The following is a 15,753-nucleotide window of genomic DNA, read 5'->3' on the forward strand; positions in this document are numbered from 1 at the left end:
TCCCGGAAGGGCAGAACTAAATGACTGGGGAGAGGGAAATCTGAGCTTCCCTGCTGAAACTGATGTCCCAGCAACCCAACCTCGGAAAAGCTGGAGAAAATGGATGGATGGTGCTTCTCTTCTCTCAACAGTAAAGCAAATATGATGCAGAGGCCCACATTCCTAACATTGGACAACATACAGTGTATCACAAAAGTGAGTACACCCCTCACATTTCTGCAGATATTTAAGTATATCTTTTCATTGGACAACACTGACAAAATTACACTTTGACACGATGAAAAGTAGTCAGTGTGCAGCTTATATAATGAATTTATTTTCCCCTCAAAATATAGCCATTAATATATAAACCCCTGGCAACAAAAGTGAGTACACCCCTATGAAAAAACGTACATCCCTAAATGTCCAAAGTGAGTACTGCTTGTCATTTTCCCTCCAAAATGTCATGTGACTCCTTACAGGAGTGCTGCCAGCATTGCTGCAGAGATTGAAGAGCCTGCTAGTGCTCAGACCATACACCGCACACTACATCAATACGGTGTGCATGGCTGACACCCTAGGAGGAAGCCTCTTCTGAAGACGATACACAAGAAAGCCGACCTGTCTCATCAGACCATAGGACATGGTTCCAGTAATCCATGTGCTTTATTGACGTCTTTAGCAAACTGTTTGCGGGCTTTCTTGTGTATCGTCTTCAGAAGAGGCTTCCTCCTGGGGTGACAGCCATGCACACCAATTTGATGTAGAGTGTGGCGTATGGTCTGAGCAGGCTGACCCCCCACCTCTTCAATCTCTGCAGCTATGCTGACAGCACTCCTGTAACGATTCACATGACATTTTGGAGGGAAAATGACAAGCAGTACTCAATTTGGACATTTAGTGATGTACGTAGTTTCTAAGGGGGGGGCTCACTTTTGTTGCCAGGGGTTTAGATATTAATGGCTATATTTTGAGTTATTTTGAGGGGAAAATAAATTAACTGTATTATATAAGCTGCACACATACTACTTTTCATTGTGTTAAAGTGTCATTTTGTCAGTGTTGTCCCATAAAAAGATATACTTAATTGCAGAAGTGCGAGGGGTGTACTCACTTTTGTGATACACTGTATGGTAAAATCAATGGAGTGTGATGATGCCTCTGCAAAGAAACGATCATTTGCATGTCAACACCATCACAAGAAAGACATATCTGAAATCCACAGGCTAACTGAAACCTTGTTCACATTGTTATTCATGATTACAATCCTTGGTCCCTGGTCTGTGATTAGAGACAGAATCGAGTTACTGTAATACAAGCATAAAGTTTGTGGAAGTTCTTACTAATTTGAGACAAAGAAAACCGAGGGGAAACACTTGCTCGTGACAGCACTGAGCCACTACAGTCAGACCAGTTCGGATAATAAATGGCAGAGTTACTAAGGTGAGCACATACATAAAGTGTGTCGTGGGATTACACAAGCTGTTTGACCTCCTTTTATATACTTGGGCTGATGAGGTCCAAGCGATTTTGAATTGTTAGTGGAATCAATAAACTGGGAACCTTGAGAAGATCAACAAGAAAATGAGAAACATCCAACTTCTCTCCAGAGTAACTCCTTTTATTCCACACTTCACTTCTTGGTCACTAGCCACAAGAAAGTAGTTAAATCATCAACGGATGCAAAGCACTGCCAAGAAGCAGGCTATCCTCAGCTGGTCTTTTATGACTGCGGTGCCTGTAAAAAGGATTTTAGTCCAATTAAACTATACCAGCTTTCTCTCTTTTTTTTGATCTTTCTTATCCAATTCTTCATTTTACGCACCTCGGCATGACATATGCCTGGAGTCATGCTAACAGAGTAGGAGATGAAAAGATCTCTATGCAGTAGCACTACAAGTTCTGCAATTGAGAATTTAATAATTGATTTATCTATTTTTTAATTAATTGAAGAACCGCATTAAAAAAAAAAAAGAAAGAAAATCCCATCCCTTTATAAAAAAAAAACAAACTATTTGAAATCAACAACGCAGAAAATTTTCAAACATAAATTGATTTTGATTGAGTTACTGTAATGGTTCATGTCATAAAACTGACAAAAAAGTCTATCATTGTTTTCTAAATGTTAAAAATGTGCAAATGTGGACTATGTGGCAAAATGCATTGCACAATGTTGCAGCTTCTTTCACATAGACCAAGAGGACCAGGGTCTGGATGGAGAGCTACAGTACCTTGCAACAACACTTGCAAATGACTTGTTGAAAAGGTTCAGTATTCACACTGCGCCAACCGAACTTTCCGAGTAGCATACTCATGTGGACGAAAGGAAGATTCATTGTTTGGACAAATTTAGAAGAGGAAATACCTCCCTTCTGGAAGGGGCGGGAGCACAGAGCATCACAGCAGCTGCACGTAATGTAGCATAAGCAAACTGAGACCCATGATTTTTGAGGGGACCAGAGTTCGTTTGTTTGGTCCAAACTACAGTTCGGATGCGTGTTCACATTTACAATATTAAGCGGACAATCTGATAACAAGAACTGTGGTCCGTTTAAAGCGGAAATGTGAACTAAGGTTGGCCAACCATGTTTTTGAATAATACCAATGGCTAAACAATTATAAGCATATTTTTATTTTTTGTTTTTTTAACGCAACCCTTCCAGATTCTTTGTTTAACCCATAGCAACGCCCTTGACAACAAAAATGCTTTTCTTCGGCAATCTTCGGAAATTACGTCACACCGGGAAGTGCGAGGGAAGTCCGCCATAGAACAGTATTGTTTGTTGCATTGCTTCTCAGTAAGATGCCATGCCACAGCGGTATGTGGCGATGTTTTGTTCTCACTCTAACGAAAACTTGTATGAGTGGCCAAAGGATAGCAGGGCACGTAAATGGACATCTTTTGTTCGCACGAAGCGAATGAATTTCACGCCATCATCGAGTAGTGTTCTCTGCTGCAAACACTTCGAATATGCCTGCTTCCTTAACCGGTCTGCTTATGATCAAGGACTTGCCAAAAAGTAAGTGTGATTTTTGGATAGATGACTGATGACTTTGTCAAAGCAGAGCTGCCAACTGTTGTGGAATGAACAGTATAAGCTAGCGACGTTAGCCAAAAGTTAACTCGTGGCAATCCCCGATCATAGTTGTTGTTCCGTTCGCTAGGTTAAGCGTGTTTAAATTGTGCGTCATCTACGATCTTGTCCGAAAGGGTTAATGCACTGTCAATCGGGAAAGGGGTGTGGATGTGCATATAAGCGGGTCGGCGTCGCGGTAATTCACGGTCACGTTGCCGTAAGAGACACACACCGCCGGTGAGTTTGTGCACATTTATTTGTATTTGTATTATGTATTCCCACCGTCATGCTTTAAGCATTGCATTGCATTTGTACGGTTCGGCGTTTCTTTCACGGTGATCGCTTGATAGCCTTCTAGTTTGTGTTTTACGTACGGGAACCGCTGACAGGTGACAACAACAAGCATGTTGGTTTTAATGTCTGGCAGCGAATCAGTGAGCGCGCAGGTCACGCAGTGAATCATGGGAAATGTAGTCTCGGGACAACTCTGAAGTGGTGCTTTGTAATCTGTTCGCTTGTGTGAAAAAACTACATTTCCTCACGCCATTAGACGCCACTTCCTGCCAAGAGCCCCGAGCTGTGTTCGTACTGTTAGCTCCATGTGTTAATAAAGAAACAAAGTTGTCAGCACGTCGTGTGTTCGATACGTCTGTAAACAAAAAGCTCATAACAAGACACTATGCACGATCCGTTTAAGAGACGCTGGAGTAGTAGGAGGCGAGGAGGAGATCAGCGAGAAGCAAAACTTCGAGGTCGAATGTGGCGGCAGTCCGCTATTATTTTGTTTTCTTATTGTTGCCACAATAAAGTGGAGAAAGCCATCAACGACTCATTTCCTTCTTTCCCCCCAACGTTTTTATAATATTATTTTATATGCACGAGAGCTGCCGGATCTGCCAAAATGAACATGAAGTCTGATTATTTTTTTTAACAATGTCATCAGATAGACAAAAACATAAAATTATGTGCAAATGCCTGCATCTTCAAATCATGAAAATAATAACAGCCTATATCTTACCAATCTTGTAATCTCGATGGGTCTTGTATCCATTCCATGTCAGGTAGTCTAGGCACATTGTTTGCATCCTGATTAGCGTCTGGCTAATAAATGTTAGGTCCAACATAAAATTCCAACCTCCTCTTCTTCCTCCAACTCTTCAAAAACTTGGATCTCCTCCCTTGCGCTCGATCTATCGCTTATATCGCTGTTTGAATCATTGTTTGAAGGGCTTTGTATGGCGGCCGTATGTATGGAGCTGCCATCGCTGTTCCCGGTGTGACGTATCACTTCCGGGTTCGTCCCCTTTCAGGCTCGAACTTTGGAACCGCGATTATTTTGTCAAATATACAACATATAAATTATTTTTCCATGCTTTATTTGTTGGACAATGTTTAATTACTTTAATTGTGACCCTATTTGGCATGTTACGAAATTACTTCACATTTCTGCTTTAAATAGGACCAAACAGTGCTAGTGGGAAAGCAGTCTGAACATGTGGCAGTCTAAACATCAAGGTCACAAGGATTCAATGTCTGTTTTCAGCTTTGCCTGTTACATGTATACATTTCTCCAGATTCACCTAATTTTTAGATGTCAGGGCCATCACTGCATATGATGAAATACCGTATTAGCCTGAATAAAAGACAGTGTTTTTGCATTGAAATAAGACTGAAAAAGTGGGGGTCGTCTTATATCCGCGATCTAGACGTTATACCCATTCACGACGCTAGATGGCGCCAGATATCATTGAAGCGATGTTCTGTCATGACCCATGACAGATCTCACCTACTCTCAAGTTTGACCAGTTTGCATTATTTTATTGCAATGTTTTTCTTTATTCAGATTTGTTTCAAGACTACAGTTACATTTAGACTTCACTTTAATGGTTAACGCAGTTATTGCAATCTTATTGTTTTATCACAATAGATTGGTTTATTTACATTTCAAAAACCAGAAGTCATTCATTTACGAATGTGATTGCACTTTAGTTTACATATTTAAACGTTCAGATATTAAGATTGGAATGAGGCAAAATAACATGCTTTTTCTCTCAAATATATTGTTATAATCATTTGTTTCAGATGTACTGTAATTATTTTCTGTATAAAAATTAATTTGGTGTTCAAAAAGTCTTTTTTCAAACTTGAGTCTTGAAAAAGAGGGGGTCGTCTTATAATCAGGGCCATCTTATATTCGGGCCGATACGGTAAATGTCTTTTATTTGTATGTTGAGAGATGTTGTTATTCAACCATTAGTCTTGTTGAACACACACACACACTTACTCACAAAGTGGTAAACATTGCCCCATTCTTTCTAATGAAAAACCGAACCTTTCAGGGATACTGTTGATACCAAATCATGACCCTAATCTGTTTCTAGTTCACCTGTGAAACATTCCAAACAGGTGTTTTTGAACATTTCTCAATTTTCCCTGTCTTTTGCCGCTTCATACCAGCTTTTGAGAACATGTTGCAGGTATCAAATTCAAAATAGGCGAATATTTGCAAAAAATAAAATATCATTTACCATTTTGAATATTCAAAATCTTGTTTTATATATTTATTGAATTTTGGTTGAAAAGGTTTTGCACATTATTTTATTCAATTCTTGTTTTACATTGCATCCCAGTGTAATAAACAGTGCTCATTCAGTAGATGGCTCTTAACTTCCCTTAGTTAACCTTACAGGAACCTAAGTAACTTTAAAATAGTTACGGGCAAGCAGTGGAGAAGACCATCAAGAAAATGATTCAAGCAAATTCGCGAGAAAGAATTTTACTGAGAGCAGCAGGGAAAAATCTCAGTGCTGTGTCCCACCTTTCTTGCCCAAGGCTGCTGCGGCTGATTTGGGGATACATTAGGTTAGCACTGTGGGTCCCAGAGCGGCTATTACTTGACAAACATTGCAGCGCTGGCAGCCAGACATAGGCGACCATTGCATTGCACAGAGCAGCCTCTGTTGGCCTATGAACGCTGGACTTACTGTCACTGTGCTGGATTGGACATAGGCTAGGGTGTGCGTGAGTCTGTGTGAACTGTGTGTATGAGCGTCACTCATTACTCTAACGGCCATTTGGCTGCTGATCCAATTGATAATTTATCTCAGCAGGTCGAGCGTGTCAGTGAGGCATGTGTGTATGAATGAACAATCAATACCTATCAGAGCACTGTGTATTCTGCTTACCATGCAGTTGATGTGCATAAGGAGTCGCTGGAGGAAATCTCTCAGTGTGGTCAGATGAAAACACGCATCTTTCTGAACGTCTAAAATGTCGGTTCGGCCCCAAGCTTCAACTTTGTCCAGCCATAACTGCATCTCTGTTGGCTGGATTTGGACCACTGATTGAGACATCGCTCAGATTGTATGAGATAGATCCTTTGAGAGAAATGAGATAATTGTCATGATTACACAGGGAAGTCATGGACTGTTGTCAAGGAACAGGGAAGTGAGCCAGTGAGAATTCACATTGGTTTAATCAAAGTTTAATCATGTACTGCTGAAGGTTGCACATTGTAAAACAGTAAGGTCACACAATAAAACATGATGAAATATACTCAAACATGAACGGATTCACATTAAATGTCACTTTTTATGAAAGAAATATGCCTGTCATTGTCCAGATTCTCATGGGATGCAATATAAGAGCTTTAAATGTGCTCAACATTGGGTTGTAGTTTACAGAGGTGCACAACTGCAGGGCATAATGCAGAGAAGCTTTTCTACAAATGTAATGATAAATGAAGTGCATTTATATGCTTATGTTACATTATATGATTTTCGCAATGCCAGTTGTCTGTGCAAAGATCCGATTATGTCAATGTAGTCTTCAATGACCCTATCGTATTTTGTCCAAAGAATCAATAGTTTCGCCATGAAATGGGCGATATACAATCCTACCTAGTACAAGCACGTTTTTGGAATGTGGGAAGAAGCTGAAGTGTTCACAAAAAACTGATGCAACCACAGGGAGAGGATGCAAACCAACACACTGAATATTCCAACCCCTCAACCAACAGAAATGAGAAGAAACCATAGCGGTGCAGATCTTCAATTTATCATAAACAAATACAATAGTTAATTACAAATTAAACTAACATGATACGTGGCTTCGGTTGAAGTGTTTATTCAACTGTGTGAACTGTTTTCATTGTTGTCACTGCAGAGCTTCTGCAGGTCTGTCTTGTATTCAGCTGCAAACTCCATCTCCTTCTCAATAAGCCACTGGAGGAGGTCGTTTTGGGCTTCCTCCTTGCAGAGTTCCTGCTCTTTCAAGGCCAGAACTTCCTCTAGGCCTTTCTGATAAGACAACTGACTTTCTGCTTCCATCAACTCTACAAAGACTTCATTCCACCTTTGCTCCTCCTCGTCACTCTCGGCTTGTTTATTTAGGAATGGGCTCGTTGGACCTTCAGTGACCGTGTGGTCTCCTTCGAAGGCCAGTTCTTGGAGGCGCCTCATCTTTTCGTGTTCGTCTTCCAAACACATGTCCCGCACTTTTTGAAGAAGATCGCTCTCGTTCCTTTTCCTCGTCTTCTCAATTTCCACCTGATTGGTCAAATACTCAACCTGTTCCCACAGGGTCTTGTATTCCTCCATTTCCAGCCGCAGTTTGTCAGTGAGTTCCAGTACTGCGGGCCCTTGCAACTTAACCCGTTCCTCAAGACATTGGAGCTGTGATTGCAGTTCCATCACTTCCTTCTCCAAACGCTCCTTCTCTGCCACGGAAAACATGCGAAACATCTTTTGGCGGGCTAGGCCATAAGTGTCAAAGGCTACCTGCATTAGGCGTGAGAACATGCTGCATAGCTGTCTGGGGATGGACTCCAAAAACTCAACAAAAGTATGCATTCAATCAGTTATGTCAAAGTACGAGCAGAGAAAAGTGCCGGTCCTTTTGAATTTGGCTTCCAAACCTTTGTGATGTCACAATATTTTAGTCATCACCATCACAACAGCTGACTACATAGCTGATAACAATTATGTGACAACACTGTATGCAGTGGAATGTCTAAGTCCAAAGACTATCTGTGGATTGACAGTGGCGATCAACCATTTTGAATCCCATTCTTACCACAGGAACTAGCGTGGACCCGGTGTAGGTACACAATCTGCCCGGGTTGCACAAACTGTTTGGGGGTCTGCGCTTGACAGTGACGTTTCGTTATTCTCATAATATAATTGGCCAAAGTGTCAAAATGCTCTCTCCTATAAAATGCCTGTTTAAAAGTGTGCCTGTTTTCTTGAGGGTCGTAGCAATACGTTCTCTAAAAAGTGGCCATTTAAAAATGTGCATTTAAAGCGATTGATGATATCACACAGAGACGATTGTTAACAATTAAATGTGAAAGATATATAAAAGAGCAAATGTGAGCGCACACATCTGTCTAAAACTAGTTTTAAAAAAGTTTTTTTCCCCTGGCTTTTAACACTGCGTGAGACTCAACCCTTTTAATGTCTTATGGTTTGTTACGATACAGTATGTTTTTTGTTTCCCTTGCTTTTGACATCAGTCCTGATGTCGTGTGTTCCTTTCTATGAATAATTAGAATAAAATATTTTCACATAAATCGCCCATTATTGACAAAATAGAACAACCAACCCGAACAATTTGTGCAACCCGAGCTTTGATGTAACGTCCCCAAGCTGAACAGTTTTTTTTTCTCAAAGTTACAAGCATACAAATATGATGCAACAACAAAATAGTAACGCACAGACACGAAGGAAACTAATGTTAATCAGATTACTGGTTTGGAAAACACGTTAAATTGCTCGTTACTGAAAGGAAGTAATCAGATTACAATACACTGGGGTTAAGTGTAGTCCAACCCGAACAGTTTGTTTAACCCAAGCGTTATTGTGAAGTCATCAGCAGGCGCAGGCCCCTGAACAGTTTGTGCAACCCGAGCTGATTGTATGCCTACACCGGTCTACTCAATCTTGAGGTCAAGCCTTAGCCATGTGTTATAAAAAAATTAAAACATTTAAAAAATGGACAGTGTATCACAAAACTGAGTACACCCCTCGCATTTCTGCAGATATTTAAGTATATCTTTTCATGGGACAACACTGACAAAATGTCACTTCTACACGATAAAAAGTAGTCAGTGTGGAGCTTATATAATAGAGTTAATGTATTTTCCCCTCAAAATAACTCAAAACATAGCCATTATTATCTAAACCCCAAGCAACAAAAGAGAGTACACACCATAGAAACTACGTACATCCCTAAATGTCCAAATTGAGTACTGATGAGGTGGGCGGTCAGCCTGTTAGTGCTCAGACCATATGCCGCACTCTACATCAAATTGGTGTGCATGGCTCTCACCCCAGGACGAAGCCTCTTCTGAAGACGGTACACAAGAAAGCCTGCCCGCCTCATCAGACCATAGGACATGGTTACAGTAATCCATGTGCTTGGTTGACAGTAATCCATGTGCTTGGTTGACATGTCTTCAGCAAACTGTTTGCGGGCTTTCTTGTGTACCGTCTTCAGAAGAGGCTTCCTCCTGGGGTGACAGCCATGCACACCAATTTGATGTAGAGTGTGGCATATGGTCTGAGCACTAACAGGCTGACCGCCTACCTCTTCAATCTCTGCAGCAATGCAGACAGCACTCCTGTAACATGTCACATCACATTTTGGAGGGAAAATGACAAGCAGTACTCAATTTGGGCATTTAGAGATGTATGTAGTTTCTATGGGGTGTACTCACTTTTGTTGCCAGGGGTTTAGATATTAATGGCTATATCTTGAGTTATTTTGAGGGGGAAATAAATTAACGCTATTATATAAGCTGCACAAAGACTACTTTTCATTGTGTCAAAGTGTCATTTTGTCAGTGTTGTCCCATGAAAAGATATACTTAAATATCTGCAGAAATGCAAGGGGTGTACTCACTTTTGTGATACACCGTATTACGTTTGAGCCATCTGAGCAGCTACGTTAATATAAATTTAGGAGTTTCATTACACTGTAGCATTGACAGTAATAGTATCATTTCAAATAATCCTATTCGCAAATCCTGCTCACTGCAAACAATAAGGCTTCACTTAACAGAAATCGAATTGGTTCCTGTGCCGACTGGTCACCATCAAAAAACCTTTAATACAACTATTGGCAAAGAATATTTCAACATTCCTGACTCTCACACAAATATAATGTGTAGTTATCCACTAAAAAAATACAAATCTCTGTAATTATAGAAATGAATTATAGTATTTATGTTGAGAAAATGTTGAGTGATGCCAACCATTGTTCTTTAGGCATTATTGAACTGTTGTGAATTGCATTTGTTTTGTCTGATTCATGCTGATGAGTATGTAGCGGACAAAGGGGTAGGATTCATATAAGTTTTTTACTTCTTCCTACTCCTTTTCGAATCTTATGTTTTGTTTGTATTCTTGTATATCCATAATGTGATGCATGTTTTCAAAATAAATTCAATCAATCAATCAATCAATCAATCAATCAAAATATTTTCCCCATATACAATTTCTGTTATAATATTAATCAAAATAAGATATTTGCAAGCTGCTTTTACATCAGTAAACAATGTTGTCCTTTTATGACCTTACAGACCCCCCAAAAAATTCAATCTGCTGCAAAAATAAGAATTACTACCAGCCTTCATATGAGTAACCAATAACTGACATGAATCTTAAAGGGCAAGACAAGACTTTGATCAAGTAAATCTGAGTGGAAATAATCTTTTTTTAACTCATTCACTGCCATTGACGGCAATATGTATCAAATCCATTTAATTTGGATAGCTGACATCGAACCATTGTCCGATCGCCACCACCCTCCGAGTCCTGATGGTTTGGACGTATATTTCCGTCAATGGCAGCCAATAAGTTACGTAAAGTGAAAAAATTTCATTCATTCATGAAATTCATTCTTCTGATGTGTAATAGTGGGGAAAAACATAAATAATGGCCAATATTTCCCGTAAGCAGATAAAGTAGCTGTTGTCAGACATTTTTTAATGCAAGTACTATTTTAGCAAATGGAATGCAAAAATCACTGAATCAGATCTGATCTTGTAACCAAATCCAATACTGTCTGATACTCCCAATACCAATTCTGAGTATCGGACCCAGTCATCACAAGTTTAAAAAATATTTTTTCCATTTTCATAATTACAAGAAATGTGTGATTTGCACAAAGGTCATTAATACTAGGCCTTGTCAAAAAGTAAAGACTTCTATTCTAGTAATTGATCCTTATGATTGTGCCTTTATCAAGAGTTCCTCCTCTGTAAATTAACAGCAAACTCCGACAGTAACCTACAATCCTGACGAAAAACTCCTAAATTCCCCCAAAACATACATAAAGCTCTCTTAAGTTGTTCCTCCGGTTTTATGCTGACAGGAGACCCTCCGGGAAAGAAGCAAGATGTGACTGGTCAAATATTATCTTTGAAGATTTGTGCAACTAAGGTTGTGGATTTTGGGTTGGGGTCCGTTTGCTGTTCCAATTAGGAGCTTGTTTATATTATTCAAGCATAATCCAATCTGTAAAACATCACTTTCTACTTGAAAATAAATGTGTGCTACTCTGTCTTAGTCAAAAGTGTGAAAATCTCAGGAAACACCTGAATAAGTGGGTGAATGAATACAACATGGATTCTTTTCATCCTAACATTGCCTACGGAGTCGTCACAGATTTAAGCATACTTATCAAGTTGTAAGGTTTCAGCGTAATTTGTACAAGGGAGCACTGTTTTTTTAAACGTGTACGGCGTACGTTCAAAATCTGTACGTTTTTCATGCATTACGTTTATTTTTCTCCGTTCGGATTTTGTCACCGTTCGACAACGACACAATGTGCGTTTTTATGCGCTACGTTGGTTGAATGACGCGAGTAAAGTCAGAGACACAGAGAGAGAAGAGTGTTTGTGGTGACACTGTAGCAAACGCGATGCTAGGCGGCTCCAATATTTCCTGACTGTAGCCAACAGCCTACAATCTTCGCCTAGATATCACATGCATATAGAACTACATGCGAAATGACAGACTCGGCGGCGTTGGTAAACCGCCGCCATTTTAAAGCAGTAAACTTCTCAGAAAGGCTCTGTTGTAGTGAACCTTCCTAGCGAACCTAAGTAACTTTTTATCTAAAATACTCCTAAATCGGCAAAATCTTGACTTGAATCTATCTTTAAATGATGAAACAGTTTTAAAACTTTCACATGTCAAAAGTAGACAGAAGGGAACTAATGCAAAAATGGGAGCAATTTTAACAACTTTAATGGTTGATTCACAACATTAAATGACTCCCAAACATAGCAAAGGTTACTATGGGTTTTTTTGTTTGTTTGTTTGTTTGTTTGTTTGTTTGTTTGTTTGTTTGTTTGTTTGTTTGTTTGTTTTTTAAAACATAAAAGGTAACACCAGTTACTTTGCCAAGTAACTAATTACTCTTACATTCAGGTAACTGAGTTACTAACTCAATAACTTTTTGGGAGAAGTAATTTGTAACTGTAATTAATTACCTTTTAAAGTAAGCTTAACAACACCGGTCATAAAGATGAAGTCTGCAGAATGAAAAGTGACAAAAGCGGAGATTTTACTCTGCCAATTGGTTGCCGAACACAATTTGCCCGCAACTATTGCTGATCACGTCTCAGAATTAGCAAAAGAAATGTTCCCTGACTCAAAGATTGCATCGGTAAGTTCATTTTATCAATTGACCTTTTTAATTTATAATTGGACACACTAACGAACTACCTTCAAGTCAAACTGAATTGCGAGCTGAAGTGCCATGAAGTGCAGCCATCAAAAGACATGATAGAAATTGCCAAAAGTGCTACTTACAATTATAACAAAAGTCACTGTTAAATTTTAGTAATCATGATGTAGCTGAAGATATTGATTGTTCTTCGATTGCACCAGGTTATATGTGACAAAATTACCAATAAATGCATATTATTTTAAAATCTGAGTTTTATTTTTGTTTCATATAGCACGCTATATAAAACGTTGTAAGATTAGTCACTAATTTGTAAGGGCATACGTCACTATTTGTAAGATTGCCAACGGCCTCGGGTTGACAGGTATATTTAAGAAACATATATTTGGATACTTGCGCGTAAAAATAACTGTCAAATTAGAGCCATGTCTTCTCATTTGACGTGGCCCAAACTTGCGTTTCACACTAAAACAAAATCAATACGTTCTATTGTACATCAATTATAAAGAGTTAATTGGTGACAACTTGCTTGCCAACAAGATTGACACACTCATTACGGTCATATTTCAAATGTTTCTTAACCTGTGGAAAAAAAGATATACTTTACCGTATATTAATGAAAGAAAATAAAATCACATCAAATTGAATGAAACTTGTATGTGGAGCTAGTTACCTTTTCTCAGACGACATCGGCAGAGTACTGTATTTCCCTCTTTGCGCAAAGTTCCGCTTGCGAGAGAAAACGATTGGCTGATAGACGTGACGTCAAACATTGGTTCACGCAATGTCATGTGGGAAATGAAGTTTTTTAGACGCCGCGGAAACAAAACCCGCTTAGGCGCACCCATTAAAACATTAAGATGTAAATTAAGAATTAAAAACATTGAAATATAAATTAATTGATATTTAAAACTAACTTTGAGGGGCCCAGAGACTTCCTTTTACAAACTTGAAATATACTTCAGATATTCATCAGTAATTTAATTCGGTAGATACGGAATATGTAATAGCAAAACCTGCATGGGTGGCACGGTGGCTGAGTGGTTAGCACATCTGCCTCACAGTTCTGAGATCAAGGGTTCAATCCCGGGCTTCGGCCGTCCTGTGTGGAGTTTGCATGTTCTCCCCGTACCTGCGTGGGTTTCCTCCCACATCCCAAAAACATGCATGGTAGGCTGATTGAACACTCTAAATTGTCCGTAGGTATGAGTGTGTGCGTGTATGGTTGTGTGTCTCCTTGTGCCCTGCGATTGGCTGGCAATTAGTTCAGGGTGTCCCCTGCCTACTGCCCGTTGTTAGCTGGGATAGGCTCCAGCACCTCCGCGACCCTCGTGAGGAATAAGCGGCATGGAAAATGAATGAATGAATAACCTGCATGTCCACTTTTTGCCGGTGATGGGACATTAATAAGACCAAACCGACTGAGTGAACTTAATAAATTGATAGGCTAAGTGATCAATTCAAAATAAATTTGTATTGACTTATACTAAAAACTACTGAAGAAACTTTTTGAAGTGCAAGTCACTTTATTAAATAAATAAATAAATAAATCGGGGAGCTATCCAAGAACGGATCCACTTTTGGGCGACACTGGAGCACCGCTAGATTCAAACTTAAGTATTGTAATATAAAAGTGATTTGGGAAAAAAAATAATGATAAAAGAAATCTGAGATATACAAGGACTGATCTACATCTGAGGCATACTAGACTAACCCAAGACTTGAACCAATGTACTTATTAATAAGACCAAACCGATTGAGTGAACTTAATAAATTGATAGGCTAAGTGATCAATTCAAAATAAATTTGTATTGACTTATACTAAAAACTACTGAAGAAACTTTTTGAAGTGCAAGTCACTTTATTAAAAAAATAAATAAATAAATAAATAAATCGGGGAGCTATCCAAGAATGGATCCACTTCTGGGCGACACTGGAGCACCCCTAGATTCAAACTTAAGTATTGTAATATAAAAGTGATTTGGGGAAAAAAATAATGATAAAAGAAATCTAAGATATACAAGGACTGATCTACATCTGAGGCATACTAGACTAACCCAAGACTTGAACCAATGTACTCTCATGAAATTCTCGAGTGTGATTTCATTTCACAGATTTTTTTTTCATGTCAGTTCATGTTCATGTCAGTGTCCCCCTGAAGTGGACCTATTCTTCAAGGGACTTGCACTCAGAAGGCACCGCGTTGCATTACCGTAATGCACATAATGCAGACAATGATCCAAATGAGGGACTGCTAGCTTGACTTCGTTGTTCCTTGTGGAGGCTGGCCAGACCGCAGTAGTTTTGCCGGTTAGCAAGTTCACACGGTTTAATGTTATAGTAACTCTGATGCAGGAAGACTTTCAATAGAAAAATTAGTGGTATTTCCCCCATCTTCACAACATTGATGTCTTAACTTGCAGAGGCTGCTGCTGGCCAAAAAAAAAAAAAACTTCTAATATCCCTCTTCTTCAAAGGAGGCGGAGGAGGAGGCATGTTGTCGACATGAATCAAGTCATCAGCCAATCAAAAGTGCTTTTGAGGGAGGAAAAAAATGGGCCAGCACATTCAGCAAGTGAAAATGGATAAATTTAAGTCTGAACATAATGAAAATAGTTCACTTAATAATGGTAGTGTGTAGGGATGGGAATCGAAATCCGATTCCAATTCGGAACCGGTTCCGAGTGTTTCGAGGCCTCGACATCATAATGAAATAGCCTTAACGATCCCTTTAACGAGTCCTGAAAACGCATATTGCGTCGTGACTGTCTTGTTGTCCAAACACATCAAACTAGCATGGCACCAAGAACCACCCGCTCCAAAGTTTGGCTACACTTCACCAGGAAAGAGGGTGAAAATGAAAGGTTACGATGGTTTAGCACGAGCATTGCAGCCGTAAACATAACAATGACAGCACGTAGATTCAAACGATCGAAAGTGTGTCTTCACTTCACGAGGAAAAATTACAACAAAACGACTTGCAATCATTGCAAGGTGGAGATAA

The 15,753-nt window shown here is 39.3% G+C and overlaps 1 protein-coding gene across 3 annotated transcripts in view; it reads right to left on the minus strand.

The window, feature by feature from the left end:
- fancc (FA complementation group C) overlaps window positions 1–13,478 on the minus strand; it is a 71,772-nt gene extending 58,294 nt beyond the window's left edge. For 2 of the 3 annotated variants that reach the window (XM_057830797.1, XM_057830795.1), the window contains exons 1-2: window positions 13,423–13,478; window positions 6,242–6,433 (exon numbers count right to left, since the gene is read on the minus strand). In XM_057830797.1, the coding sequence (XP_057686780.1) occupies window positions 6,242–6,409 (168 nt within the window). In that variant the 5' untranslated portion in view covers window positions 6,410–6,433; window positions 13,423–13,478. The other variant, XM_057830796.1, reaches the window with a different exon arrangement.
- Window positions 13,479–15,753: the final 2,275 nt, after the last annotated feature.

Source organism: Corythoichthys intestinalis, chromosome 3, assembly GCF_030265065.1.
Source record: "Corythoichthys intestinalis isolate RoL2023-P3 chromosome 3, ASM3026506v1, whole genome shotgun sequence".
Taxonomy (NCBI): Eukaryota; Metazoa; Chordata; class Actinopteri; order Syngnathiformes; family Syngnathidae; genus Corythoichthys; species Corythoichthys intestinalis.